Source organism: Sander lucioperca, chromosome 2, assembly GCF_008315115.2.
Source record: "Sander lucioperca isolate FBNREF2018 chromosome 2, SLUC_FBN_1.2, whole genome shotgun sequence".
Classification (NCBI taxonomy): domain Eukaryota; kingdom Metazoa; phylum Chordata; class Actinopteri; order Perciformes; family Percidae; genus Sander; species Sander lucioperca.
In genome coordinates this window covers 32,362,320-32,389,822 of record NC_050174.1, presented here as the reverse complement: position 1 = coordinate 32,389,822, position 27,503 = coordinate 32,362,320, and the positions used below count along the sequence as shown (strand labels likewise).

General features: G+C 39.0%; 1 protein-coding gene across 4 annotated transcripts in view; it reads left to right on the top strand.

Moving 5' to 3' along the window:
- The window catches only part of cacna1ba (calcium channel, voltage-dependent, N type, alpha 1B subunit, a), a 189,440-nt gene that overhangs the window by 114,375 nt on the left and 47,562 nt on the right, over nucleotides 1-27,503 (top strand). For all 4 annotated transcript variants that reach the window (XM_035996446.1, XM_035996445.1, XM_031300885.2 and 1 more), the window contains exons 23-38: nucleotides 567-626; nucleotides 1,412-1,518; nucleotides 2,409-2,420; nucleotides 7,078-7,098; nucleotides 10,899-10,995; nucleotides 12,657-12,817; nucleotides 12,959-13,096; nucleotides 15,289-15,490; nucleotides 16,468-16,632; nucleotides 17,494-17,604; nucleotides 17,682-17,765; nucleotides 18,503-18,508; nucleotides 22,617-22,733; nucleotides 23,086-23,151; nucleotides 23,302-23,393; nucleotides 27,050-27,200. In XM_035996446.1, coding sequence (XP_035852339.1) covers nucleotides 567-626; nucleotides 1,412-1,518; nucleotides 2,409-2,420; nucleotides 7,078-7,098; nucleotides 10,899-10,995; nucleotides 12,657-12,817; nucleotides 12,959-13,096; nucleotides 15,289-15,490; nucleotides 16,468-16,632; nucleotides 17,494-17,604; nucleotides 17,682-17,765; nucleotides 18,503-18,508; nucleotides 22,617-22,733; nucleotides 23,086-23,151; nucleotides 23,302-23,393; nucleotides 27,050-27,200 — 1,590 coding nt within the window. The remainder of the gene's footprint in view (nucleotides 1-566; nucleotides 627-1,411; nucleotides 1,519-2,408; nucleotides 2,421-7,077; nucleotides 7,099-10,898; nucleotides 10,996-12,656; nucleotides 12,818-12,958; nucleotides 13,097-15,288; nucleotides 15,491-16,467; nucleotides 16,633-17,493; nucleotides 17,605-17,681; nucleotides 17,766-18,502; nucleotides 18,509-22,616; nucleotides 22,734-23,085; nucleotides 23,152-23,301; nucleotides 23,394-27,049; nucleotides 27,201-27,503) is intronic.

Sequence of the window (27,503 nt, the reverse complement as noted above, 5' to 3'; positions counted from 1 at the left end):
TGGACCCAATTTCCCCATACATTGATGTTTAAGTGACTAATGTAAACCTGTAAATCTTTGAACTTGGTCCAGTAATTGGTGACAACATTATGGAAAAAATCCCTACAGAGATAGACCTTTCTGTTAAAGAGTAAAATATTTTTTGTTTAACCAGAAACAGCTCTGCAATTGCCCATTTACGTTACATTACAGCTTGTTTCGCTGTGCTGGCTGCAGCGGTTTTGCTTAATACTGGACCAATTTCAAAGATCGTTGTTGATCGTTGATCGTTGACACAAAAACATAGGAAAATAGGTTGAAAAAAAAAACGAAGTTACCCTTAAGTTCATTAACCTGTTAAGTAATAAGAACATATATACTATCTTCCATTTGGTAAATAATTGACTCTGGTGTTCAATGCTAACAACTTTATATGCAGTGCCTAAAACAGGCCACACAAACCTACAGACTGATATGATTACATGATTATTACACACACAGCATTATATGCCATGACCCCACCCAGAGGAGAATACATTTCTCCATTTGTCGTCTGTTTCAGCACTGATTAAGTCTCTCTTTTGCAGGTGCTCAAATATCTGGATTATGCCTTCACTGGTGTTTTCACTTTTGAAATGGTGATCAAGGTAAGCATGCAGATGAATACACATTTAAACACTGATAACCTCGTGACTTCATTGTCTTTCACTGCACTTTTTAATCCTCAATTAAAGGTGCAATATGTAATGTTGACAGGTAGCGTTTAAAATGGTTACTGCAGTCCAAATTCGAAATACTGGAGAGAGCCGTCTCCCCCACCCCCTCCTCCCCAGACTTGAAGTTCACGGGTGTTGCCAGGTTGAAAACGCTGAACCCAATGTCCCACAATGTCAATGTTAGCTAGATGCTAGTCTTGCATTGCCAGACATTACTCCGCAGCGCAGTAGCTAGATGCTGGCTATGATGACAGTCATAAAAGCTTGTGCTCTCGCTAAACGCAACAACAACCGCTAAAAAGACTGCAAAGTGCGGAGCTCTGTATGGACTTACAGCCACCCTTTCTCGGCTTAACGTCACTGCAACAATCGCTAAAAGATCACGTACACAGGTTAAGTCACCGTTTGTCTATGACAGTTTTGTTGTCATTACATAGAATTCCTGATGTGGGTGACAGAAACTACACACCTCAATCGTATACTTAATACACAATTAATCAATACACAATTAACCATAGAAAGAGTATAGGATAATCAATAATCACAAGATATATAATTTAATAGACTCACTCAATACAGGCATAACATAGTTCCATATCAAAATAAAGTTAATTTAAAATAAATAAATGTAATAGATATTAAACTAAATAAAACAGCAAAAAGTAAAATAAAAATAATACAAAAAATAAAAAGACATAATGGTGTTTTTGGTTTAGATGGTGGACCTTGGCCTGTTGCTTCATCCTGGAGCCTACTTCAGAGACCTGTGGAACATTCTGGACTTCATAGTGGTCAGTGGGGCGCTGGTGGCTTTTGCATTTTCGTAAGTTCAATAACTCCTGTCTTTTTGTCATAAAATATGATGTCTCCAATTAGTAAATAGTTAATCCTGATCATCAGAGTTGGTGGTGACTGGTGGTCTCATCTGGTGTGTCAGGTGTAATATACTGTATATAACAAACTTTAAATGTAATGTAATGTGGACTGTGGGGGGCAGGAACCCGTCTTACAGCATTTAGTCTGTCAAATGTTTATTAGAAGAAAAAGAAACCGTATGTATAAATCAAAAACTGGAAAGTAAATTAACAGAGGAAGTGTTCATCTTTTGGTAAATATCATATAATGCCCTGTTACAGGGCAAAGCCTGTGCATAATAAAACAATGATTGATGTATTATAGTTCAAGTCCTGTGAACACATGTAAAACCCTGCCTTTCCATTAGATGCCGAACTTCAGTGGATCAAGTATGTTAGTGAGTGCCCACTTTCTTATGGGACTCATGGACTTGTCCCAGGTTTGATGGCAGAGCAAACGTTATGCAAATCATTGTATGGATCCACTAGGATGAAAGTTTAAGCCCATGTTAGAAGGCCCTGTCTGTGTTCATAGAGCTAGAATTATAGTACATGATCATCAATATGGTGTTTTTATGTGACAGTTCAATTGTTGCATTATAGGTGTATTTGTAATTCAGTTATTCAGCTATCTCACTTATTTATATCACTACCACACTTCTATTAGTATTATTGATATTTTAATTATTGGATTTTACAAGAAGATCAAGAAGGGCAAGAAGTGTGTGTGTGTGTGTGTGTGTGTGTGTGTGTGTGTGTGTGTGTGTGTGTGTGTGTGTGTGTGTGTGTGTTGTGCTGTTGTGTAGTGTGTTTATTGACATGACCCTCTTCCTGTTTCTGTGCTGGGATCGATTTGAAGGAGCTTCATGGGGTAATGCCTCCTCTACCTCCCTCATCTTGCCTGTTTGTGTCATTATATGTGTGTATGTACTGTATGTGAGAGAAAACATACATACATACACCTACATTGCCAAAACAAGTAATTTCCTCACATATTCAGTCTTACTTCTTGAAATGGATCCAGGCTTTTTTTAAAGGCAGGTCAAAGGATGAGGAATACAACTTTATTTCTACTAGAAGATAATTTTGTTCGTACTATTGAGTTAACTGGTTTGGTATAACCACTCTTTCTAAACTTGCCCTGTCTACTGTATGGAATTATATTTGCACCTCAATTCTGAGAGAAAAATTTGACATTTAGAACACACGTATGACATTTTTGCACACACATAAGTTATATTTTGTAGAGAAATACAAGAAAAGAAGACTGTAGACAAGGAATTATCCCTTCTGTGCTCAAAATTTAATTTATGTACATGCAAAAAATTGGTCTCTGAAAGTGTCCCATCATTTGGAACTAAGACACAAATATGCTTGTTCTTCATTGATTTCCTAAATTCTCTGAATTGAACCATGCCAAGTTTTTTCTCAAAACACAACACACTGCTGCATTGAATTCAGGTCTAAAGGCTACTGTCAGTGGAAAATTGCTTCACTAGATTTCTTTCACCATCATGATTTTGATTATTAGTGCAGAATGGTGATTGTTGAAGGAGCAAAACAGCAAAGTTAGCTCAAACTTACAAGATGCATCACCATCAGCTGTTAAGGTGTATTTTTCTTTTAAAAGACTGTAAGACATTCAGCATATGAAGAGAAATTGCTTGTGAGGATGGGTGTTTTTTTGCAGTGTGCACTGTGTCTGGGACACACTCCCATCCCGTCGTCCATCTAAGATCTTCCTGTACTTGCTTGGCTAAAGGTCTTTCCTCCATGCTCTCCTAACCTATAGAGGGGCATGTCACCTGCGTGTTCATCATCCTTATCTTCCCCCGAGCCTCTGATGGGGGGTGTTTTCATTAGCACTGTGCCTTGCCACAGCTCTGCTTGGACTGTAATGATACCATCAATTTCACATTCTCTATCATTAATTCACCAGAGGCTTGCTAATGTTACAAGCAAGGTGCTGCTGGAGGGCATGAGTATGTCTCAGGGAATATCAATCTTCTCTGTATTCTTAGCATGCACATTAGATAAACTGTATGACATGTATGCTGTTAGCTATAGGTTTTTAATGACTGCCATATGACCATACTGTCACATCATCACCATTTAAATGCACTATGTTCTACACTACCCTACTTATTCTTTGTCTGCCTGCTCAGCATCATACTGTAGATGGGGATAATTATTATATATGTTTTGGTTCCACACCTGTGCTGAATAGCATTTGTGAATATTTTTTCATCAGTGAAACTCATAAACGGTACTTTTCAGTGACGGACAACCTGTATAATATGGAGACCCAATGTTCAATATTAAATTGATATTACGAAACTTGTTATGTAAACATGTTAACTTGTTTGCTATCTAAAGTAGTAGCCTAACGCTGCTTGCGAGGTCAAGAGTTCACGTATCATTTTACTAACATTAGTTTGTTGGGTCACAGGTTACATTTAAAAAAAGCCCCCTTCTCAACAGGCACATCCACTATGTAGTATTTCCCCACTGTGTGAAAGCTGGTCCTGGTTGCTACTATTTCAGAGTTTAGGGTAACGTTAACAGCTCTGTAGCTCTCTTCACGACCACACAGACACAGGTTGGCTCTTTGAAACGGGCGTTTATTGCTTTGCTCTTCTGTCCTTAATGCATCCACGTCACGCCGTGAGAACAATATGTGAATGAACATAGTAAGCACGTCAAATTAATGATACATTACCGAAAAAAATTAAAATACAAACATAAATAAAGCTTCACATGTAAGATAAAATACCTCATTGGCTGCTTGTCCTGAAAAGAGGTTCTTAAATCCTTTGAAAATCCTTTACTGTTCGCCTTGGCCTTCTACAACAGTGTAACTCCAACTTAATTAGCAGAGCCGAGTACCGTAACGTGCTCACGTTAGATTTTTCCTCGTCCATTAACAGATTCTGCAGCAGTGGAAACCACAACAGAGAACTTTAGTTCCGAGAGAAACAAAAAACACAATGGACTAAAATCTTTAACTATTACATCACATTCATTTTAACCTTTACATTAAACACATTTCCTATTTATTTACTGTATGAGACTATGAGTATAAACTACGAATTTACTATGAATTTTGCATTAATTATGCGTCATAAACAGCACATATTTAACAGCACTTACAAGCTCTGTCTTGATATTTATTGGATTAGGGCAAGGTTACACTCCAGCAACCCCAACCCGAGAAGCACAACTTTGCCAAATAAGTGCCCTGTCACTTGTAATGTAAAAAGTGAAAACATGCTATTTAAAGGTCCCATGGCATGGAAATTTCACTTTGAGGTTTTTTAACATTAATATGCGTTCCCCCAGCCTGCCTATGGTCCCCCAGTGGCTAGAAATGGCGATAGGTGTAAACCGAGCCCTGAGTATCCTGCTCTGCCTTTGAGAAAATGAAAGCTCAGATGGGCCGATCTGGAATCTTGCTTCTTATGAGGTCATAAGGAGCAAGGTTACCTCCCCTTTCTCTGCTTTGCCCGTCCAGAGAATTTGGCCCACCCATGAGAGAGAGGCATCATGGCTTTCAAATGAGCAAAGTGGTAGTTGGTCAAGGTCACACCCCCACCCTCCACTTTGCCCCCCCCTCTCCTCCTCAATAGCTACAGACACAGAAATGGCACATCCTAAGGAAAGCTCATAGTGGGACTGGCTCTAGTGGCTGTAATTCTGCACCAAGGCTGAATTTCGGGAAAGAGACTTCAGATACAGTATTAGGGGACCACTAAGGCCTATATAAAAGCATCCAAAGAGCACCAAGTAGTAGTAGGCCTATGTGTAATTTTGTCTCAAGGATGGCTCATCATCTGGTGACATGACATGTAGCTTTAACCCCAGTCTTAGAATAACATTATGTATGTAGCATATGTAAATGTCTTTTACAATATCTTGGTTTTAAAACGAGTCAGCTTAAAAAAATTAGATAGAAAAAAAATAGAGCTAAAGTTAGCTTTATTAGCTAGCTAGGTACTGCTGATAAAATCTGACAGTTGTTATTTTAGCTGAAAAATTGATGTCCGTTAGCTGGAAATGAGATGCCAGCTACCTATGTTTAGAATCAATAACCCATTGTTTTCTAAGCATTTTGAGTGTTAAATCTGCCACCATTACAGTGTATCAATGTAAACAACATATGTGCCAACAAGGGTGATCTTAACAGGCGGAGCAACCGTAAGTAAGGGGGGCAGGGCTTAGCAAACAGCCAATTCACATAGTTTTAATTTCACAAAACCGTTTTTCCCAATGGCCATTTTTAATGTTTAGGTAGGTTTTAATGCCACTTCTGTCTGTCACTCATAACAAAAAGGGCAGCACTAGTTATGGGGATTGGCTGTTGCATCATTCAGACCAAAGCAACAGCCAATCACATAACTGGCTCTGCCCTGTCTGTCTTGATTGACAGACAGTGATTTTGTTATTAAAAGTTGTGTTGTGAAATAAAAACATGGAAAAGTCACTTTTCAAATAAAAACAAATTTTTATAGGTCAATTGTACCGGCAGTATCTCTGTGATTATGAAGAGAAGCAGGATACAAATATAATTTCAAAACAGTGAGCTGAGTTTTAAAAAATATATTGCATGTTTATTTTATGGTTATATTACATATTTTTCTGTTTTTACTTGTGAATATTTATTTCATAATGTCTGATCTATTCATTTGATATTGAACACTTTGGAACTCCACAGCTATGATTCTATCTTGTTCTTATGCATTCCAAGTCCAACATATATGATGCTTCAGCAGGTTAATCAAACTCCAAAAAAAAAAAATTCAGGGGCTGATTTGACAGATAAAAAGTTCTGTTTGATAGATAGCTGTCATTCACTCACTATGCATGTCTCTGAAGCTCATTCTGCCTGCAATCCATTTGGTTGACTGCCTGTGGCAAAGACAATGAATCATAGCATTCCCATCAAAGCCAATTCTGTAATTCTGTTATGTCACCGACTAGAACCACTCAAGTGTTTAGCTCAGTCTGCAGCTTTTTGGTGCATTTCACATTGGATGCTGCAAACTGCAATACTGCTTTTTAATATTAGCTCCATATGCTAGTGATGATAACTTGGTTTTGAGGGCTGCAATGATATTTCTGTTTTCTTTTATTAAATTATCAGTATTATTATTTAGAAAAACGGCTGTTTTGAGAGGCTCTTTTTTAATGCTTTTGTTGAGCTAGAAGTAGCAACGTGCAAATTACAGAACAAGAGCTGAGCATCATAATCACAGCTTTGATTTGTGTTACTTCAGTGATAGGCTACCTTAAGAAATAATAGGCACATTCACACCTGCTAAATTGAGTTAAATCCGCTGTGAAGCCTATTCTTTACTGGGAATTACCCACCCAGTTGTTTGCTATCAACCATAATATATAATCTTATATTGGTTTTCATTGGTACAAACTATGCTGTCATTTGATGCAAAGGTATGCTTTATTTTGTTGGTGTGTTTGAAGCATCTATAAATGTGCTGTACTTTGTTTTACCACTGTTTTCCCCCAAATAGATCGCAACAAGGTGTGACCAGGTGGGGAACCTCCCTATGCTACCCTGACCCCCCACCCTATACCCATGCCTTACCCCAACCCTTTTCCCCAAATCCAACCCTCTCTTACTACCATTCTTCCTTTTTAACACAACAGTAACCTTTGTTTGACAGCTTTCAATTGAAACCTGCCTCCGCCTACCAAAAACAACTGATAGTTTTAGCAGTTTCATTCCAAAATGTTATTACCCTTTTGGGTGGAAATCAAACAGTACTTTCCATTTTAGGTCATAACTTCAATTTCATTGCCCTAAATTTAATTAATTATTTTTATAAGTCAGTTTCAGTAATAACAATCATAATCAAAAGGTTGGGTTTAAATAAACTTAGCACAAAAAGTAAGGAAATTTGTGTTTGGTAGATTATTTCTCAGTGGTAACAGTGCTTTTTGGCAATACATCTTATACTTCTTCTGATTCTGATACCGTTGGAAAACCTGTTTAGTTCCCTTTCAAATGGTGCCCCATTTGTAAGGAACATGCATTTGTGGGATGAACAGTAGCGCAGAGTATGTGGGTTGCGCCCATGAAAAATTTGCCAAATCTTCACTGCCATTGCCAAACAGGTTATTTTGCTGTTGCTATTGACACTTGTTTTGAGCTTCTGGTACCCCCAGGTGCTGCCAATCAGGTGCCTGATTTAGAGATGAGATTCTGCAACCAGTGGCAATCCCATATCTCCATAGTCTGGGACCGAACTCTACCCTCCAAGGTGATAGCGCTCGCCCCCCCACAGGGCGGGGTTTATCAGAGACTACCTCCAGAATGTGGGAGTGGAGAGGATGGAATGGCCTGCCAGCAGTCCTGACCTCAACCCCATAGCACACTTGTGGGATCAGCATGGGCGTGCTGTTCATGCCAGAGTGACCAACACAACCACGTTGGCTGACTTGCGACAAATGTTGGTTGAAGAATGGGATGCCATCCCACAGCAGTGTGTGACTAGGCTGGTGACCAGCATGAGGAGGAGGTGCCCCGCTGTTGTGGCTGTGTATGGTTCTTCCACACGCTACTGAGGCTCCTGTATGTGAAATGAATAAATTGTTAAATTGCCAATATGTCTTGTTTCTTCAAACTTCAATCATCCAATCCACCAAACACCAAACGAGTCAATGGCAGAATAAGCTGTTTGGCATTGGCAGAGAAGATTTGGAACATTTGTCATGGGCGCAACCCGCATACTCAGCGCTGCTGCTCATCCCACAAATGCATGTTCCTTACAAATGGAGCACCATTTGAAAGGGAACTAAACAGGCTTTCCAACGGTATAAGATTTATTGCCAAAATGCATTGTTACCACAGAGAAATAATCTACCAAACACAAATTTCCTTACTTTTTGTGCTAAGTTTAGATATATCATATATAAAGTATAAACAAATTCTTTATTTTGCATTTTGGAATGAAAACTCATTTAGATATCAGCAGGTATTTTTCAGCATGAGAGTATGAAGTTATAGGTTGTCAGTTTGAATCACCCAAAACAGATTATGAAAAAAAAAAAATTCTGCACACATTTATTTTTGTGTTTAGACTGAGAAATGCCTGAACACAGTATTGCTATGTAATGAATAACCTATTGCTTGGAGAATATGACTAGCCTTCAGTAGGCCTACTCGCTGTGCTGTTTCACACTGAAAGGTACTATGTGGAATTTTCATAAATAAAATAAATATTAGTCATAGACAGTAGGAGAAGCAACTATTCTTACTTGTTGCACAGTGGTAAGTTGGTTGCCAACTCTCTGCTCGTCATATGTCTTTGTGTTGAACATAAGTCATGAGAGAAGAAACAGAAACTAACTGTTGAAATGTTCAAATGGAGACCTTTTAACAAAAGGACAAAGGAAACCTTTATGTGAATATATTAATTAATTGCATGCGATTTCACACTGACTTGTACTAAACCAGGATTACATGATGCACACATCTGAATTGTTAAGAGATGCATGCCTCTGTGTGAGGTCTGTATTTGAGTGTGTACTGCTCAGGAAAACCATGACACACCCCAAAAATACCCCAAATAGTGTCAGTGAAATGTTTTCGCTCCACCTCTGTACAGTCATAGACATGTATATACTAAAATGCATTCATACCTACTTTACAGCTTACAGATGTTTAAACGAATTGTGTTGGATGTTTTGTTTTTGATAGAATCAGCTGTTTACTGTGCATAGTTTTACAAGAGACTATAATTGTGGATCAAGTCAAGAACTGTTCTCTGGGTTGCTTTGTTAATTTCTGCTCAACATACCCTAATATTTTTGTTTGCTTAAAGTCAATTTAAATTATAAATAAATAACAGTGGAAACACATTTGGCAAGACAAAGTAATGATGTTTTGGCTGGGCTTTCTCTAAAAATGATTAGTTTTTGGTAATAGGCATATTCCCCTTTTTTCTGAGAGTAAGACAAGAAGATCAATATTAGTCTAATATCTCTGTGTTAACCACAGAGCTGGAGTCATGTCATGGTTAACCTAGTTTAGCATAAAGACTGGAAGCATAAAGACTAACGCAATAGCAGGTCTGGTCTTTAACCAGCCAAAAACAGCTCATGTCACTCCACTGGCTCCCTGTTACTGCTCACATTAAGTTCAAGTCACTATTGCTCGCCTATAGCATGGCCACTAGCACAGCACCCACCTACCTGAACTCTCTCATTTAGGTTTAGGAGTCTCCTCATTTACTGTGATCTACAAATGAATGACGGTTAATCCTACTATGCGAGGCAGTAAATCTCAATCCAAACTCTTCTCCTGTGTTCTCCCTCGGTGGAACTTAATTCAGTCAGCAGAATCCTACTCTGTCTTCCAAAATCGCACAAAGACTTATCTCTTCTGATAGTACTTGCTTGCCTAATATGTTCTCTCTCTCTGTCTCTGGCTCTCTCTCTCTCTCTCTCTCTCTCTCTCTCTCTCTCTATCTCTCTCTCTCTCCAAAAGAAAAGAAGTAATTTGCTATGCACTTATGTGTTACTTGATGCACCTGCAACCTTGTGTCTCTTATGTGAGTGATGTGCAACTTATTCTTGAAGGCTGCTTCTTAATGTACTGTGGCTTAGATTATACCTGATTCATACCTCACTTTAGGCAAGTGCCAAATAAATAAATGTAAATGTATATAGTACTAATATGCAAAGCAAATATGTTTTGAAGGAAACAAAATGCTGCGTCTACATCTTAAATGTTATTTTACCAGACCTCCTCCACAGCGCTGCAGAGGAAGGTCTGGCTGGTCCACACAGCATTCCGGGATGGGTTAAAGGTGCCGCTGCAAAATAACCTCGGGAAAGAACTTGTTTTGGTGAAACGTGCACGTTCAAAAATTGTTTTAGTCGTGCAACAGAAAACTCAGATTGGACAGATAGTCTAGCCAGCTGTCTGGATTTACCCTGCAGAGATCTGAGGAACAGTTAACCATAATCCTCATAAATCCATCGGAGTTTAGAATGCCAACACAAAGAAAGCGGAAGGTAAGGGACATCCAGCCGAAAATGAGGGACATCCGGCAGATCTTCCGGCGGCACCTAAGTAATCCCCTTAATGAAACGTTGTCGATATAGATTAACCACGTCCTGGTCCTGACTCAAGCTCTGTACTTAAAATTGACTTCTCATGGATGTGGTTTTTATTTATATCCAGATTCCCGCCACATTTCAAACATAGTTACAATCTGAAAAACATTTTTTCCTGCTTATTAGTAATATAAGTAATGCAGAAAAATATCTGATGAACATGTCGTTTGTAAATAATTCTGTGTGGTCTAACAGTGTTTGCTTTCCACAGGGGGACCAAAGGCAAAGACATCAGCACTATCAAGTCACTGAGGGTTCTCCGAGTGCTCAGGCCTCTCAAGACCATCAAACGTCTGCCAAAACTCAAGGTCCTGCTCCAGTTCTGCTTTTTGTTGTTGCTTTATTTGTATTCATTTAGCCAGATTAGCAGGGCTGTGATTAAGGCAGGCCACAGGAGCGCTAGTTTTTTGCCCTATGACTAGTCTTGCATTGCCGCATTTATTTCCACAGCGCTGTGGAATAAGGTTTGGCTACACCACAGATTCTGGAATATGAGAAAAAAACACTCTGGGTTGTTTGCATTTCTTTAAACGAATCACAAATGTCTTGGGCGACGCTAAGCTTCGGTCGCAAAGACGGTGGCTCTGCAAAATAGTCTCAGGAAGAAACTTGTTTTGGTGAAACATTTGCACCCCGCAAAAGAAAACGGCACATGGATTAACGTAATTTGCTGTGTGTACTTCATCCATAGCAATCTCGCCAATCGGTTTCAAAAACGTCCCAGTTAGATAATAAATGCCGTAAACATATTCTTGGTAAATCTTTACCCCGAAAGAACTAAGCAGGCCTGCCTTGCTGCACAATCCAAATTTTCTTCAAAACCTGCCATTTTCAGCGTGTTTCTAGCTCGAAGTTTGGTGTTGTTTCCTGTAGCGAAGGGATTTTGAGAACGTCAACATATAGAGAGCGGAAGTGGAGGTGTAAAGCCTGACATCACGCGCAGGATGTCAGGCTTTATTCTGGAAATGTACTTCCATTGCTCCAGACTACCCTATGACATACTGTATGACTGTGCATACAGTATGTTTGACTGTGACCGTTTTTATGCTAATGAAGGAACATGTCACCCAGTGCAACAGTGTTGATCACTGATGTGCTTTTAAAAGTTTTTGGACAACAATGGAGATCTGCAGCACAGAGGAGTAAGATATATCAGGCTTTGCATACACACTTGTTAATGTTTGAAATGGAAAAGTGACTAGCGTGACACCTGCATTTAGATCTGTGATAAAGACATCAGTAAATAGGGTTAGAAATTGTGGTTGACAGCACCCATTTGATGACTGTGATGCTTGTGCATTGTAAAGTATTTCTTATAGTATTATTTATGATAACGTTTTTTTTTTTTTCTTTATTTCTTTGTCACCCTTCTGTAGCTTTCAATTTCTCTCCTGATTTTGTTTAATTTTCTTAATGGAGTCACATTGTGGCAATTTAGTGTTTACATTGTTTTGATGTTAATAATATTTTGCTGCAGGCTTTTGTGAATACAGGGAGCTTACTTTTTCCCCCTGACAGACCTGATATCGTGCTGAACATAGCATCAGTAGTTTACAGTGTTAAGTTACTTCTCTGTTAAAAGCTTTTCTTCCTCTCAGCTCCATCTTACTCTCTTTTTTATTTATTTATTTTTTTTTATCTTGTGTTTGAATTGTTGCAAAGTGATCTTAAACAAGCATATTAGTTATTATGCTGTGTATCTTACATGTTAATGCACTTACTGAGCTGGACGCACCTGCAGGCGTAGCCACTAGAAATAGAATACTGTGAGAATTCTCAGTGGTTTGGCCTGCTGGCCAGGCTGGGCCTGCAGGTTAGTCCCACTCAGATTTCTATCAAATCTGATTCAGATTTGAATGAAGAGTTAGAGTAACATTTCAGCATCCTGACAGATGATAGTGTTCAACTCTATTCAGAAATAATTCTCCACTTAATCCCTAAATAAAATGTGTGTGCTGTGTGTCCTCAGGCGGTGTTCGACTGCGTGGTCAATTCTTTGAAGAACGTGCTGAACATCCTCATTGTTTACATCCTCTTCATGTTCATCTTTGCTGTCATCGCAGTTCAGCTCTTCAAGGGAAAATTCTTCTACTGCACAGATGAGTCCAAGGTCCTGCAGAAGGACTGCAAGTTGGTCTAGAATCCCTCACTTCCTCATTTCTTATCTCAGAAACTTCTAAATTGTAAACCGTCAAATGTTTGTGTGGTCAAAACCAGACCCTGTACCTGTCTTACCCCACTCAGCTTTATTTATGTCCTTATGTCTTCCAGAGGACAGTTCCTCTACTACGACAGGGACGAGGTGGCTGCCATGCCCAGAGAGTGGAAGAAATATGAGTTCCATTACGACAATGTGCTGTGGGCCTTCCTGACCCTTTTCACTGTCTCCACTGGGGAGGGCTGGCCAACGTAAGTGCAGCTGACTTAATTCCCTCTTTAAGTTACAGACATGTGTAAGGCTGTCATATTTGAAACGATGTCTATCTGCAAAATGCAAGTAGGAAAAGGACATAAAAACAAAATATACTAAAAGCTCTGGGAAGATATTCAACTTTTCAACTGACAAATTTTGCATATTAAGAACATACAAATTGGCATTAGTATGAAAGGAGTTGTCAAAGCAACCTAGGGTCTTTTTGTGAATGTACCTGAGTCAAACTTTCGTTTAAAAGCATATTTACGACGGAAGCGTCACTTTTAAGATTTACCGTATTCTCGTTTTTCGGTCAAATGGCCTTTTGAATGGCAGTCCTAGGGGCACTTTTATGCTAGCCTCAAAATAGCTATTTTTAAAACACTAAGAAGGCTCGACACAACATAAAACTTTGCTCCAAGTATCACCAGGGGCTCTACACATGAACTCGAGCATTGAGAACATTGTTTGTGTACACAGAGTTTACTAAAAAGAAAGGTTTTGAGCAACCCACTGTAGCTGTTGTTCTTCCGGTCGCCGTCTATCGAGCCAGTCAAGAATAGTCGAGGGAGGAGAGTAAAGATGGAAAGCTCCTAAAGCTTAGTTCCATATAAATGCACGGATAGTTAGTGTTTTAAAAATAGCTATTTTGAGGCTAGCATAAAAGTGCCCCTAGGACTCCCATTCAAAAGGCCATTTGACCGAAAAACAAAGATACGGTAAATCTTAAAAGTGACGCTTCCGTCCTAAATATGCTTTTAAACGAAAGTTTGACTCTGTTACATTCACAAAAAGACCCTAGGTTGCATTTTGGCGAGAGTTACGCTTTAAAGGTGTTATTGCTAACATGTTGGCAAACAGTTGCCTATTGGTTTTTAAAAGTGCTATACAAATAGACACTTTTAATTTGCAAAAGTCAGAGATTTACTGCTGAAAACAGCTGTCTGCTGTTGGATCCAGCTGCTCCGGATGGTCATTTGTCCATGGTGACCCACTTATTGAAGACCTGCTGGTGTCTTTGCACATGCTTTCATGACTTTGTTCTTTAAGTAATTTGCTGACAAATTATGTAAAAAATGCTAGACATGAGCTTCTTCTTAAAGTTATTTATATACAAGTTACTTCTCATAACCTGAGGGCTTTTGTGGCCTAGTGAGAAAATAAGCCTTCATGTCTGTAATGCTGAATATTAATCTCATGCCTATTACACACTCACAAAAGACTTTTAATTGTCAGTTTCTGCTGTAAGGCAAATAAACTTATGCTGTGTCATCTTTTTCATTAGTTGAGTATGTATACACACACACATATATATATATATATATATATACACTACCGGTCAAAAGTTTGGGGTCACTTATAAATTTCCATTCCACTCCATTATAGACAGAATACCAGCTGAGATCAGTTGCATTGTTTTTTTAACCAGGGCAGCAGTTTTCAGATTACATTATGTGCTTACATAATTGCAAAAAGGGTTCTCCAATGTTTTCTCAGTTAGCCTTTTAAAATGATAACAGAATATGCCTTTGGAACATTGGTTGAATGGTTGCTGATAATGGGCAATGTAGATATTGCATTAAAGATCAACCACTTCTTTCTACAACAGTCGAGAACCCTTTTGCAATTATGTAAACACATAATGTAATCTGAAAACTGCTGCCCTGATTAAAAAAACAATGCAACTGATTTCAGCTGTTATTCTGTCTGTAATGGAGTAGAATGGAAATTTCTAAGTGATCCCAAACTTTTGAGGGGAGTATATATATATATATATACAGTATATATATGTATATATATCTCCATACAATTTCACAATTTTCTTTTAACTTTTAGTACGTACTGCAGCTGCCCCTACAAAGTACGTACTGTTGCATGCAGTACTGTAGGCATACAATTAGGACATACTTCTTCATCATAATATTGCACCTTGAACTTTGATACTCCTCATTTATCCGTAGCAGTCCGTAGCAGTCCGTAGCGCGAAATTTAAAGTTGAGCTGTCATCTGTGCCCTCTCAAAATGCAACTGTATGCAGTAGGACATCCTGGTATTTTTGGCATGCATTAACATACTATGTATTGGGACATACTAAATATTTTTCTGGCATACCACATAGTATGGTCGTATGGGTCTTGGTATGCACCTAGCTCACCTCCTTGCTTTGTGTTGTGTTCTCTCTTCGCAGTGTTTTGAAGCACTCTGTGGATGCTACCTTTGAAGACACAGGTCCTAGTCCAGGCTACCGGATAGAAATGTCCATCTTCTATGTGGTCTACTTTGTGGTCTTCCCTTTCTTTTTTGTCAACATCTTTGTGGCTCTGATCATCATCACCTTCCAGGAGCAGGGAGACAAGGCATTGTCTGAGTGCAGCTTGGAAAAGAATGAGGTAAAGCAGAGACATAACGAACAACTCTGAGCTTTATGTTATGTTGACAGTCAGAATCACTTACACAGCCTTTTTATGAACAAGTTATAGCCTGCGGCCCACAGTCACCAGATCTTAACCCAATTGAACATCTTTGCAAGATTTTGGAGCGATAGTCAATATATTTTGGAAGAATGCTCATCCTCCTGTAAAGTTCCAGTAAGAGAGTAGGTGTTATTGTATAATCCACTTCAGCAGGTTTTAGTGAAGAACCACAACTTACATGATACTTACCTTACTCCAGCTCTCCAGCTGTGCAGAGTTTACCGTTGCCCTCATGTTGCATCCATAAAACTCATCAACTGTAAATGTAGCATTTTCCCTCCATTTCTTTTTCTTTCTCTTCTAACCCTTGGCTGCACTATACATAAGCAAGGCTCTACTGACTCTTTCTGACGAGTGTCTGTTTTCTATTTCGTACAGTAACACACAATAATTCATGTTCTTGCAGGATTTTGAGTGTTGTTTGGTGATCCAATTGCCCAGTGTGTTGTCTCTGTATTTAAGCTGTTGTATATGTAATATGTGTCCTTTTTTGGCTTCCGTAACTAAAAAGATCTGCGTGGTGGTCTTAACATTGGTTGTGTGTGGGTTGGGTGTCTAGTCTTTCAAGGTTTCAGTAATCTTTAAGTCTGTTCCTGGCTTATCAACTTTAAGAGCTGCATGTTCATTTGATACTTAATGAGCCACAGTTTTTAAACCATAAAAACACCTGGGACCAAAATGTTTGTTCACATTAGTTATCCACAGTTATTAAAAACTGAAAATGTGTACTCTTTTGGTATAAAATGGTTAGTTTTAGATGCCAGCTGCTCACACAAGTGTAGATTTTGAATGATCAATAGAAAATATATGCTTTCATCCAAGACTGAGGTTTGAGAGCAGTTCCTTTCAATTACCGTAGACAGTGAAGTGGAGATGTGGTTTCTTTGTTACAGAGGGCTTGTATTGACTTTGCCATAAACGCCAAACCTCTGACACGCTACATGCCCCAGAACATGCAGTCCTTCCAGTACAGGATGTGGAAGTTTGTGGTGTCAGCTCCATTTGAGTACTCCATCATGATCATGATTGCTCTCAATACTGTGGTACTCATGATGAAGGTAAGAACTTTTGAAGAGGATATTAATAATACAATACAAAATATATATAGTTTGTTAGGCTTTTTTGACTGTTATATGAATTCCTGAATTCATTAGCTCAGGAAAGGAATAGTTGGACATTTTGAGACTTACGCTTATTCCCTTTCTTGCCGAGAGATGGATGAGAAAATGTATTCCACTCTCATGCCTGTACAGTAAATATGAAGCTTCCACCAGCAGCTAGTTATCTTAGCCAAAGGCTGGAAGAAACAGCCAGCCAGGCTCTGTCCAAAAGTAACATCCGTACAAAAAACTAATTGTAAAGGCAATTTTTTTAATGGTAAATGGACGGCATTTATATATATTGCGCTTTTCTAGTCTTAGCGACCACTTAAAGGGTTTTACACTACAGGAAGCATTCATCCCACTTATACACACATTCATATCGAGGTTATCATGTCGAGGCTTACCTTGCACGGCAGCTGGATTCTCGTGATATCACGAGATCACATAAAATCGCCGGTTCACACATCACACCAAAATCCTTCTTGTCTAGCTTCAAAGTATTGCGTTTGTGTCTGAACAGCAAGGGATATTTTCAGAATGTCCGCCATCCACTTCTCCATGTAAGAGCAGGGGTCTGAGGTTGAGCCCTCCTCCCTCTCAGGCACACCCAGTACATGGATGTTATTGCGCCGGCTTCTGCCCTCGAAGTCCTCCGCTTTATCATTTAGGAGTTTTGCCGTCCTTTCAAGTTTCTCCACAATTTTTTGCAGTGTGTCAATCTTGTCCTCTGCCATGGATATAGTCAAACTATTTCTATAACAGTGTTACACCTACATGCCAGCAAGGAAAACGTGATCATTTGCCCCTATCTTTCAGTTTCATGGAGCTCCAGACTCTTATGAAGCGATGCTGAAGAACCTCAACATAGTCTTCACCACTCTCTTCTCTCTGGAGTGTATCCTCAAGATCATTGCTTTTGGTCCATTGGTGGGTAACATTTAGGAAACAACTTTAAATATCCTGAATAATACAAGAACTAATGATTTTCAACTCTTGTTTTTCAGAACTACTTAAAGGATGCTTGGAACGTGTTTGACTTTGTCACAGTGTTGGGCAGCATCACTGACATCCTGGTGACTGAAATCAATGTAAGAGCACCAGTACCCACCCACTCCACCCTCACCTCAACAAGGCTGAATGCATTGTATCCATACAACACAGCGGCCATGGTATTGAGCTGGGACAGGGACATTCTGTACAGCAAGCTTTGTGCAAACAAGTTAACTAGCCACATCAGCAAAGACAATCACATGGCAGCGGTCCAGACAGCTTTAGACTAGGAAAGAGGGGAGGATTGTGAGCCAGTCTTTTGTTGATATGATCAATTTTTTACAGAGGGCTGATAAGGAAGGATGCTAAGGAGCTAAGGAAGGATTGCTTCATTAAATCCACCTCAGAGAGTAAGCTCTAATGTGAGGTTTACAGCAGAGCTATGCTCTGCTATGCTTTTTTTTTGGTTGTTTTGACAGTTTCTTTAGTCATTCCAGACACTTCCTTTCTGTGCAGTCACCTGTATACCTGTGTGTATTGTGAAGTAGCTTTTGACTGATTTACATGTGTGTATTTGTTGAACTGTATCAGTTTATGTCGTGCAATATGACTGTTTCTGTTCTCTTTCCTCTCTGTCCTTTCTCCTCATCTTCCTCTGCTTTCTGTCTCCCTCTTGCTCTTGCTCTCTCTCTCTTTCTCTCTCTCTCTCTCTTTCTCTCTCTCTCTCTCTCTCTCTCTCTCTCTCTCTCTCTCTCTCTCTCTCTCTCTCTCTACATTTCCATCTTGTTGAATGTCATCACCGGTGTTGCCATTCCCTGGTCCCAAACATCACCAGACTACGGTGAGTGACTTTCTGTTGCCATTCTCTGCTCATAGCTTGCCTACTATTTTATTTAATATATACAGTGTTGTGGTCATTTTAAATGTGAGGACTTCAGCAATTTAGTATTTGTAATACTATATACATATATATATATATATATATATATATATAAATATATATATATATAATATGTATCACTTAACTATCATGTATTATGCACAAAGAAAAGAAAATCAGTCTAGTAAAACAGAAAGTGTGTATGAGTCAATTTTAATTTGTTAAGGAGATTTTTCTGATGTCAGATTAGGCTATAAAAAAATATTTTCCCCTTGTGGTAGGAAAAAAATGAGAAATTGTACAACTTGAACCACAGTAACCATCAGATCCGGACCCTCCCTACATTTTCATCTTACATCCCAGCCAGCTGCATGAATGAAATTATAAATATAAATATCATATATAAATATAAATATCCAGCAACACACTTTACATACAACGAATCGGTATTAAAGGGGTGGTTCAGAATTTTGGACATAGGACCTCATTTCCAAGTTAGCCAGTGTGTTATTTATCAGTGGAGACCGTTTTCAACACTTTTCATCCAGTCCTTCCAGTTGTAGAGTTTACTGGTGCTAGGCTAGCGCAAGTCAACAGTAACTGCTAGACTGCCATTAAAAACTCGTACCCACTCCAAATTACACCCGAGGCAAATAAATTACAACGCCATTCTATTGATGTAAATGTCTGTTGATAGAATAATGTTATAAATAAAACTAGCCTTGCATCGCATTGCAATAGTTATACTTTGTTCCCTGTAGTTGGTAGCATAGGCTACAGCAGCGGCGGAGTGATATTACCTAGGCTACCAAGAAAGCTGGTTTACATGACTTTTCTGTCAGTAATTACCTAAAGTTAGCGGTTAGCCCAGCCAGGTATCTACCAAGAGAGTAGCTATACTGTGAGCTAACGTTGGCACTCTCCACAATGCATTGAACTGTAACGTTATCTCCACTAACGTTGTCAGTCTCAATCTATCAGTAGCAGCTAGGCTAACGTTATGAAAGGGGCTAGCTTTATTAGCTAGAGTAGCCTACCAAAATGTATTACCTGTTCATCAGTAGCTGTTGGTGCATCTGGAAAGATGGATGGAACCGCATTCATTGTCAGTGACTTGTGGTCCTTTAGATTGCAGGGTTTTTCAAAGTTGTCTGGTCTAAAATGATCACTACAAATTCGCAACTTGAGTAGAGTCTTACAGTTGGAGCCACAGTTGGTTCCTTTCTGGATCTTGCAATGGAAATTTGTGGAAACTTTGTTGTGCCCATCTGTTTGATTTATTTTTACAATTTCTAAATGCACACTGAAACACCATGTGGCCTAGTCCTTAGTTTCCAATCCAATGCTTCAATACCACTGTACTAGGCTACTACTAGGTGTCTCGACTGGAGTGCGCTTCTCTGTTTACTTTTCGGTGCAGTACTACTAACCGGAGCAAAGCACTAGTTACAAAATGTAATGCGATCATTGAGATGCAAGGGTAGTTTTATTTTTAACATTATTCTATCAACAGACATTTACATCGATAGTCTGGTGCTATAATTTATTTGCCTCAGGTGTACTGTGGAGTGGGTAAGACTGTTTTTAATGGCAGGCTAGCAGTTACTGTTGACATGCGCTAGCCTAGCACCAGCGAACTCTGCAACTGGAAGGACTGGATGAAAAGTGTTGAAAACGGTCTCCACTGATAAATAACACACTGGCTAACTTGGAAATGAGGTCCTATGTCCAAAATTCTGAACCACCCCTTTAAATGAGTATCAGCTTAAAGCTATAGTGCGTAGTTTCTGTCGCCAGCCATGAGGAATTCTAAGTAATGACAACAAAACTGTTGGCGCGTCCACATGATACAAGCATTCAGTGGTCGCGCACAGCACCCTACCCCTCCCCCACGCAATTGCTAGTAGCCGAGGAGGACACGGAGGATTCTGCGCGGGAATGTCACCGGACGTCACAATCTTCTGAACATAGCCATGCTGAGAAATACAGAGAGAGTTGTGTGGAGCTGATAGTCTTAATTAGCTTTGTAGCAACTCATTTGTCATTGGCTTGAATGTAATAGACGTTCATTAATATCAAAAAGTTACGCACTAAACCTTTAAGCCGCCAACACATGATAAGAGGTTAAACCGCGAGGTAGGGCGCGGCAACGATTTTAATTTAATAATTTGAACTTTGAGCGCACCGCTCAGCAGCAATTCCGAGCAGTGTGCGACGGCAAGGGTAGCTCTTCCTCCGAGTTGTCTCCACCGCTGTCCCTATAGGAAAACAATGGCATAGCCAGTGCAGAGCAGTTTTAGTGTGGATAATGTGTAGCCGGCTTCAATGTCTTGTCATTTTATGTTCTATTAAACAGGCAGCAGAATTCTAATGGATTATTAAGTTTTACTAAGTTGATTAGAAAATGTATTAGGAGATTCAATTTGTAAGCAAGGGGCAATTATCCCTCAGACTCCTGATGGTCATTAACTAAGCCTTCATTAACAAAAACATTTTAAAATTCATCTCTGATGAATCCTGTGAGACAACAGAGAACATACAATTTCTTTTTAGACTTGCAGCTGTGACACTGCTGCTTCTGATGCACCAGGTGTCACATATTGACACATACATGTCTCTGTCCTGTCATGTCTAAATAGAGCCATAAAAAATATGACCGAACCCTATGTCTGAATGACTAAACCCATCACCTTAACAGAAAAATGAATGCTACAGATTCCATGCCTAAAAGTGCTTTATTCACTATTATGGATCAAGCTTTTTCCACTTATGGAAGTGTAGTGGGTGCTCGACTTCCCATGATGCAAGTTGATAATATCTTTTGTCAGACCCTCACTGCATTGGAAACACCCACTATCTTTTAAACATGTCTTTCTGATATCTTGTGTAGCCTATATTAATTGAAGGTTACTTTCTTAGACTTGACAAAGCTCCTCCAAAGCCACACACAATGTGTTTCTGATGTTGAAATGTTGAATTAATGGCCCTTTAAGGCCCAAAGCAGGAGTGGGTTTGTTTCTACTGGGTCATCACAGTGTGTTTTAATGAGCTTAGCTCATAGCATGATAATTTACATCTTCTGGTGTAGAATGTGGGACTGGCAATCATATTTAGTGATGGGCTTAAAGGATAGGTTCACATTTTTTGGTGTGAAATTCCCTCTTTTTGCTTCCACGGACAGTGTTTCCTTGCTGAGCTATAGTGCAGCGGTAGTAACACAAATCAGGAATTTTATACTGCAAAAACTGGAAGATTGTACACATAATGAGGACTGTGGATTTTATCCCCCATCACTCACATTGAAATGGCTGAAGCAGCCAGTATGGGCAGGACAATTACAGCAATCAAAAACTCTTTCAATTTACATATGGGCTGTCAGTATTATTTTAATATAGACTCAAAACAACTCCGGAACCTAGTGCACGTTCAATGTGTTAAACTCTGATGCAACCAGATATTTCAGCTGCAGATACATTACTGTAATATGGGTATAACATCAGTGTACTTTTTCGCATTCACTCCCACATGAGACACGATTCAGATTTTCTAAGCTCCTGGAAACCTGTAGACTTTTATTCCTCCACAGTATATTGTTGATCCCTGCTGTAGAAGAAAGAGTCAGGATGGGTATGTTGAGAATGCCTTCTTTAACCCGGGACCCAGATTACTGTACAATCGTAGTCCTGATGAATAAATATTTCCCTAAATGTACAAATGCAGAAACAAACTGGGGATTCATTCAATACATGACTAAAGACATCAATAAATAATAAATGGCTAAAACATCAACACAGTGAAATCAGTTTTTGTTCACTTTGTTATTAACATGACCACAATTATCTGAGTATGGTGATTGGATCTTTAATGCATCTTGAATGTCTTTAAACCTGGGCCTTGTATGTTTTTACTCAAGCATGCTTGTTAGAGGGAGTCAGCATCTCACCACTGTGATATTTAGTAACCAGCTGAAGTGACTTCAAATAATTCAGCCCTGAAAAGGGTGTGTTTATCAGTGAGTGATAAGGGTATTTGGTTGCTAAGTGCTTGATGTCACATTTGTGTCTAACAGGACAGGCTGCTGAACCTGAGCTTCCTGAGGCTGTTCAGAGCCGCTCGGCTCATCAAGCTGCTGAGACAGGGCTACACCATCCGCATCCTGCTGTGGACCTTCGTCCAGTCTTTTAAGGTGCTCGCACACATAATCACATGCTCACTGACGTGCACTTTCACACACTCACACACCTACATAAAGTAACTTGTGGGACGGCAGCCTGACCAACCAGCATGGAGTGTGGACTAGCTGGCACTGCCAAGATGCCATTGAGCAAGGTTCCAAAGTGTCTGTCTGTCTGTCTGTCTGTCTGTCTGTCTGTCTGTCTGTGTGTGTGTGTGTGTGTGTGCGTGTGTAAAATAGCAATGGAGTTATTAATAGGTAATTTGTCTTTTTCTTTTATTGTACTCAAACATTCTTTCTGGAATAATTCAAAGTGGATATTAATAAGTAAATGTGTTTTGGTTTCCTGTTTCCTGTCCTTTAGGCCCTGCCTTATGTTTGCCTTCTGATTGCTATGCTGTTCTTCATTTATGCCATCATTGGGATGCAGGTGGGTGATGCCGCTCTGCTGTGGTCACAGAGGCCATGATATTCATATATTGGTTCACCATTAAAATGTTGTGGCCTGAACGTGAAAAACATAATTTGCACATTGCTAAGACAGTACAAATCCATTTTCCTCACTGTGTCTCTGCTGTAGGTGTTTGGCAACATTGAGATGAATGAAGACACAGCTATCAATCACCACAACAACTTCCGCACCTTCCTCCAAGCGCTCATGCTGCTGTTCAGGTATAAGAAGCTTCATTATTAGATGTAAATCTCAGAAGGACATTAGATCACTTTGACCAAATACAGACAGTTTTTTATTTTATAAAAAGTAATCACTTGGACTTCCAGATGGGCAGACAGCCCAGCAGGTAATGAACAACTGTACATAAACCATAATGCTGAAGTTGCACCTTATCTAGATTTGATGATATCATAGCTGCTATAGTCATTTTAGGGAAAGACAAAATCACATGCTCAGAGTAGAGTCAGAGAGAAATGTGGAGTTCAGCAAACATGGACAATGCCACTTTTACAATGCCACTTTATTCCAAAACTAGAGTTATTACACTTAAAAAAAAAAGAAGCAAAGAACAAGAAACTGTCACTATATCCTGACAGTACTGAGACAGATGGACTGTGAAAAAAATCAGGGTCCCTGGCCCCTAATTGCATTTACAAGTTTTCACTGTGCCTGAAGGAAAACAACCAAGGAGTCTTTAACGCAGTGTCAATGACATGAAACATGAAACATTCTCATTTTACAGCTAAACAGTACACTCAAATCAAGGCAAGAAATAGGCAAAACAGTAACAGAACTTGATTACCACGGATTCTAATTATGTTGTACTGTCAGAATATAGTGACAGTTTAAGCAAATAAAAAAAACTAAGAACATAAAGCTATTTTCTATGAAAGTTACCAACCGTAGCTAAGACCTGCATTTTCCCAAACAACTGTCAACTTAATATGCTAATATCAAAGGTGTATCACTGGGAATGCATATTTTTCCATTATTTTATGTATTTTGGGATTATTACCACTGATGCATTAATTTGTAAGCAACATTTTAATGTGGCTGGTCAAAGTGAAGCCAATTTTAACTACTTATTATAATGTTGGGTAGTTTAATGTATAACAGTCCATCACTATTAATAAAATGGTCATATGTTTTGTGTGGAGTAACAAATACAATATTTTTCTCCGTAATGTAGTAGAGCAGAAGTATAAAGCTACATAAAATGGAAATAATCAAGCAAAGTACAAGTATCTGAAGTTGTTCCTGACAGGCTTTATTTGTGGGCTGTTTGAACTAGACTCTTGGTCTCATTGTGTTTTTTCATAGAAATGAAATGCATAGCCAAATTAAAGTGACCTAGGGTCCAGGATATAGTCCAAGAACAATAAGAAATATATACTGTATATATTTATTATTATCATTATAGTCATTGGTCCATTCCTTTCATTCCTTAAAAAAACATTCTTTTATTTGGGATATTGAACCTGACTGGTAGCACTCTCTGATTTTATCCTGCCTCATGGTTATAAGATTGTCCAAATTAGGTAACAGTGTACCGTGGACGGCACACTTCATCGCGGTGGCGGCGCTGTTACCTCCACTCATAAACTTCGTTATAACTTTAAAGCATTAAATCTTCAAAATATACGGTCATGCGACACAACAATTGAAAGCTTAGCCTCTCAATATTCAATTAAGCCCACACCCAAAGCATAAGATGATTTATAGCAGTTGTACAACTGTAATAAAGTTGCCATGACACTGACATGACATTCTCCCTTTATCCACGTCGGTTATATTATCCCAAAAACCTTTTTTTCATAACTCGCCTAGAGTCGAAGGAAATGGAATATCCAAGCCATTTTATCCAAAATGAGCTGTTCGCCTCACAATCTTGAAGTTTCTGACCGAATTACAACGGAAAACTGTAAACAGTATTTCACTTCCGGACTTTGTATCAGGTCTCTCTTCTCACGCGAGACTTCTAACGCTCAATATGGGTGATAATGTTTTTTCTCTGAAGTCTTAGGAATCCAAAGATACCTCTTAAGAGCCAATCGGTTCCCGGGAAGCGGAGATAGACAGCTGGAAACACTATGATGCCTCCCCATTCGATGGGGGTCACGTTGCCTGCGATATACAGCCGCTTGAGCCAGTTGCAATTCCATGTTACAAGACCCTCCTACCTTTTTAGCCAATAAGGAGACGATTCAAATTATTTATTATTATTATATTATTTTGCACTTTTTTGGCTTTTTTCTTTGCACTTTTCAAATGGACCTAAGAAAAACGCACAGACATACCTGTAGAAAAAAATTCATATAAAATCCATTTTTTTCTGTAGTAAGCTGAGACATGTGGCTATGGCCTAGATGTGTTTACAGCAGTGTATTTTAGTCATTTTACAGATGTAAGACTTGGACGGAAATAATAAACCTCCATTCTAGCCTCTGTAACTGTGTGTCAGTAAGGCCTAGAATCACCCTGACACTTGTAACAAAAACTTGATTGACAAAAACGTATTTCTGTGATGTTCGTCAGGAGCCAGGAATAAGCTCTAGTAAACAGTGTAACATCCTCAAACTCTGAGCACAGCTGTTTTGTTACAAAGATGCTTTGCGAGTTGCACTTTGAAATGTGGTGAATTTAAACCTACCATCCATGGCTGGAAAAATGTTCAGATTTTGCTGTGGCCAAATTATTTTTTGTCTTGAAAATGAATTATTCATTTTATTTGAATTTCTGTAAATACTTGGATACACACCGTGGAAAAGCCGCATAACATCTAACTCAATGGGCTGGGTGTTACACTGCCAGGAAGGACATCAGGTCGCAGCAGTCAGTTTTGTATTTAGAGTTATGAAGTTGTGCTACCAACAAGTTCTGCATCCTCACACCTCCATCCTCTAATGATTTTATGAACCATGGCAAATTTGTCATTTCTATCACATACTACCATAAGAACCGTGCAAGATGTTGAGCATGAAAGTTCATTCTTGACCTTGGAAGCAATAATGTGAAAAGGTTTAACTCAACGTTCATTTACTAGCTTTTGCAAAAGCTTTCATTGGCATCTTGCAGTCACCCTTAGTGTATGGAGTTTGCTCATATAATTAGCTCAGTTGCCAACATAAACTTCAATCATATGATAACAGATGGTCCTATAAAAGGGGAGATCGTAACCCCTGTATCTGTTCAAATTTGATCTTTATTGATCATTAAAGGACCCGAAAACCTATTTTTTCAATCAGCTTCTCACTGTGAGCCATGAGGTCCAAAGGTTTTTTGTTGTTTAATGAGAGATTTCGTGTCTTTGTGTGTTTTTGTCTGTGCTCTCCTACTGATTTGAAGTGGATGGGCTCTGTTGGAAGAAGATGTAATCCAATGTAATTCTCATCAGAATTAGGCAACTTTATATCAAAATCTATTGGCAGTTAGTGGGTTGTTGCTTATATTGACATGCTACTGTCAATCAAATAAAATGTGCTGATGTCTTTTCCTTGAGTCGTATACTATATATACGTATATACCTTGATTGTTGCTTATTTAATCATGAATATTTAATGTGAGAGAAATATTTAATTTGAAACCAGGTTGACAGGAGCTTTAGGAAGACATAAAGCAACATAAAGCTACAGTAGGTTTGCCAACCAAGTCAACGTAGCGTCAAGCACACTGAACATTTTCAATTCAACTTCTTTTGAGTCTGCATTATCTGACTTTTTCTTTTTTAGATATAATTAAATTATCATTCAACCTTGTCTGTTTGATGTTGTTGAAGCTGAACTGTATATGCCCAAAATGCTGCCAGCCCTTTATGTCTCTCAAATCAAAGCTTCTCTGTTTGTCTTTTCTTTGTCTGTGTTTTTATGTGCATCAGGAGTGCAACTGGTGAGGCCTGGCACGAGATCATGTTATCATGTTTGAGTCACCGAGCCTGTGACAAGCTATCAGGGTCCGATGGGGAAGAGTGCGGCAGTGATTTCGCATACTTCTACTTTGTCTCCTTTATCTTCCTCTGCTCCTTCCTGGTTAGTACTGAAACACACCTAAATGTAGCCACTATAACTGTTGGCCTGATTTATCTTGTCAGATGTGACATGGATGTGACACACTGGCCTTGCAGAAAAGTTTAGATTCATTTGATTTTGTAGTGTAAATAAATGTAATGTGACTCACTGTATATGTCCAATCACTTTTACTATATTTTTCATTGTGTTGTTTTTATATCCTTTCAACCCGTTCTCACTCCGAACTCGTAAAATACGGACGTTTGGACAGTGGCTGTCAGCGTCTGAAGTGATGGAAAAAGCGCCCTTCAGCGTGTTTGTAGA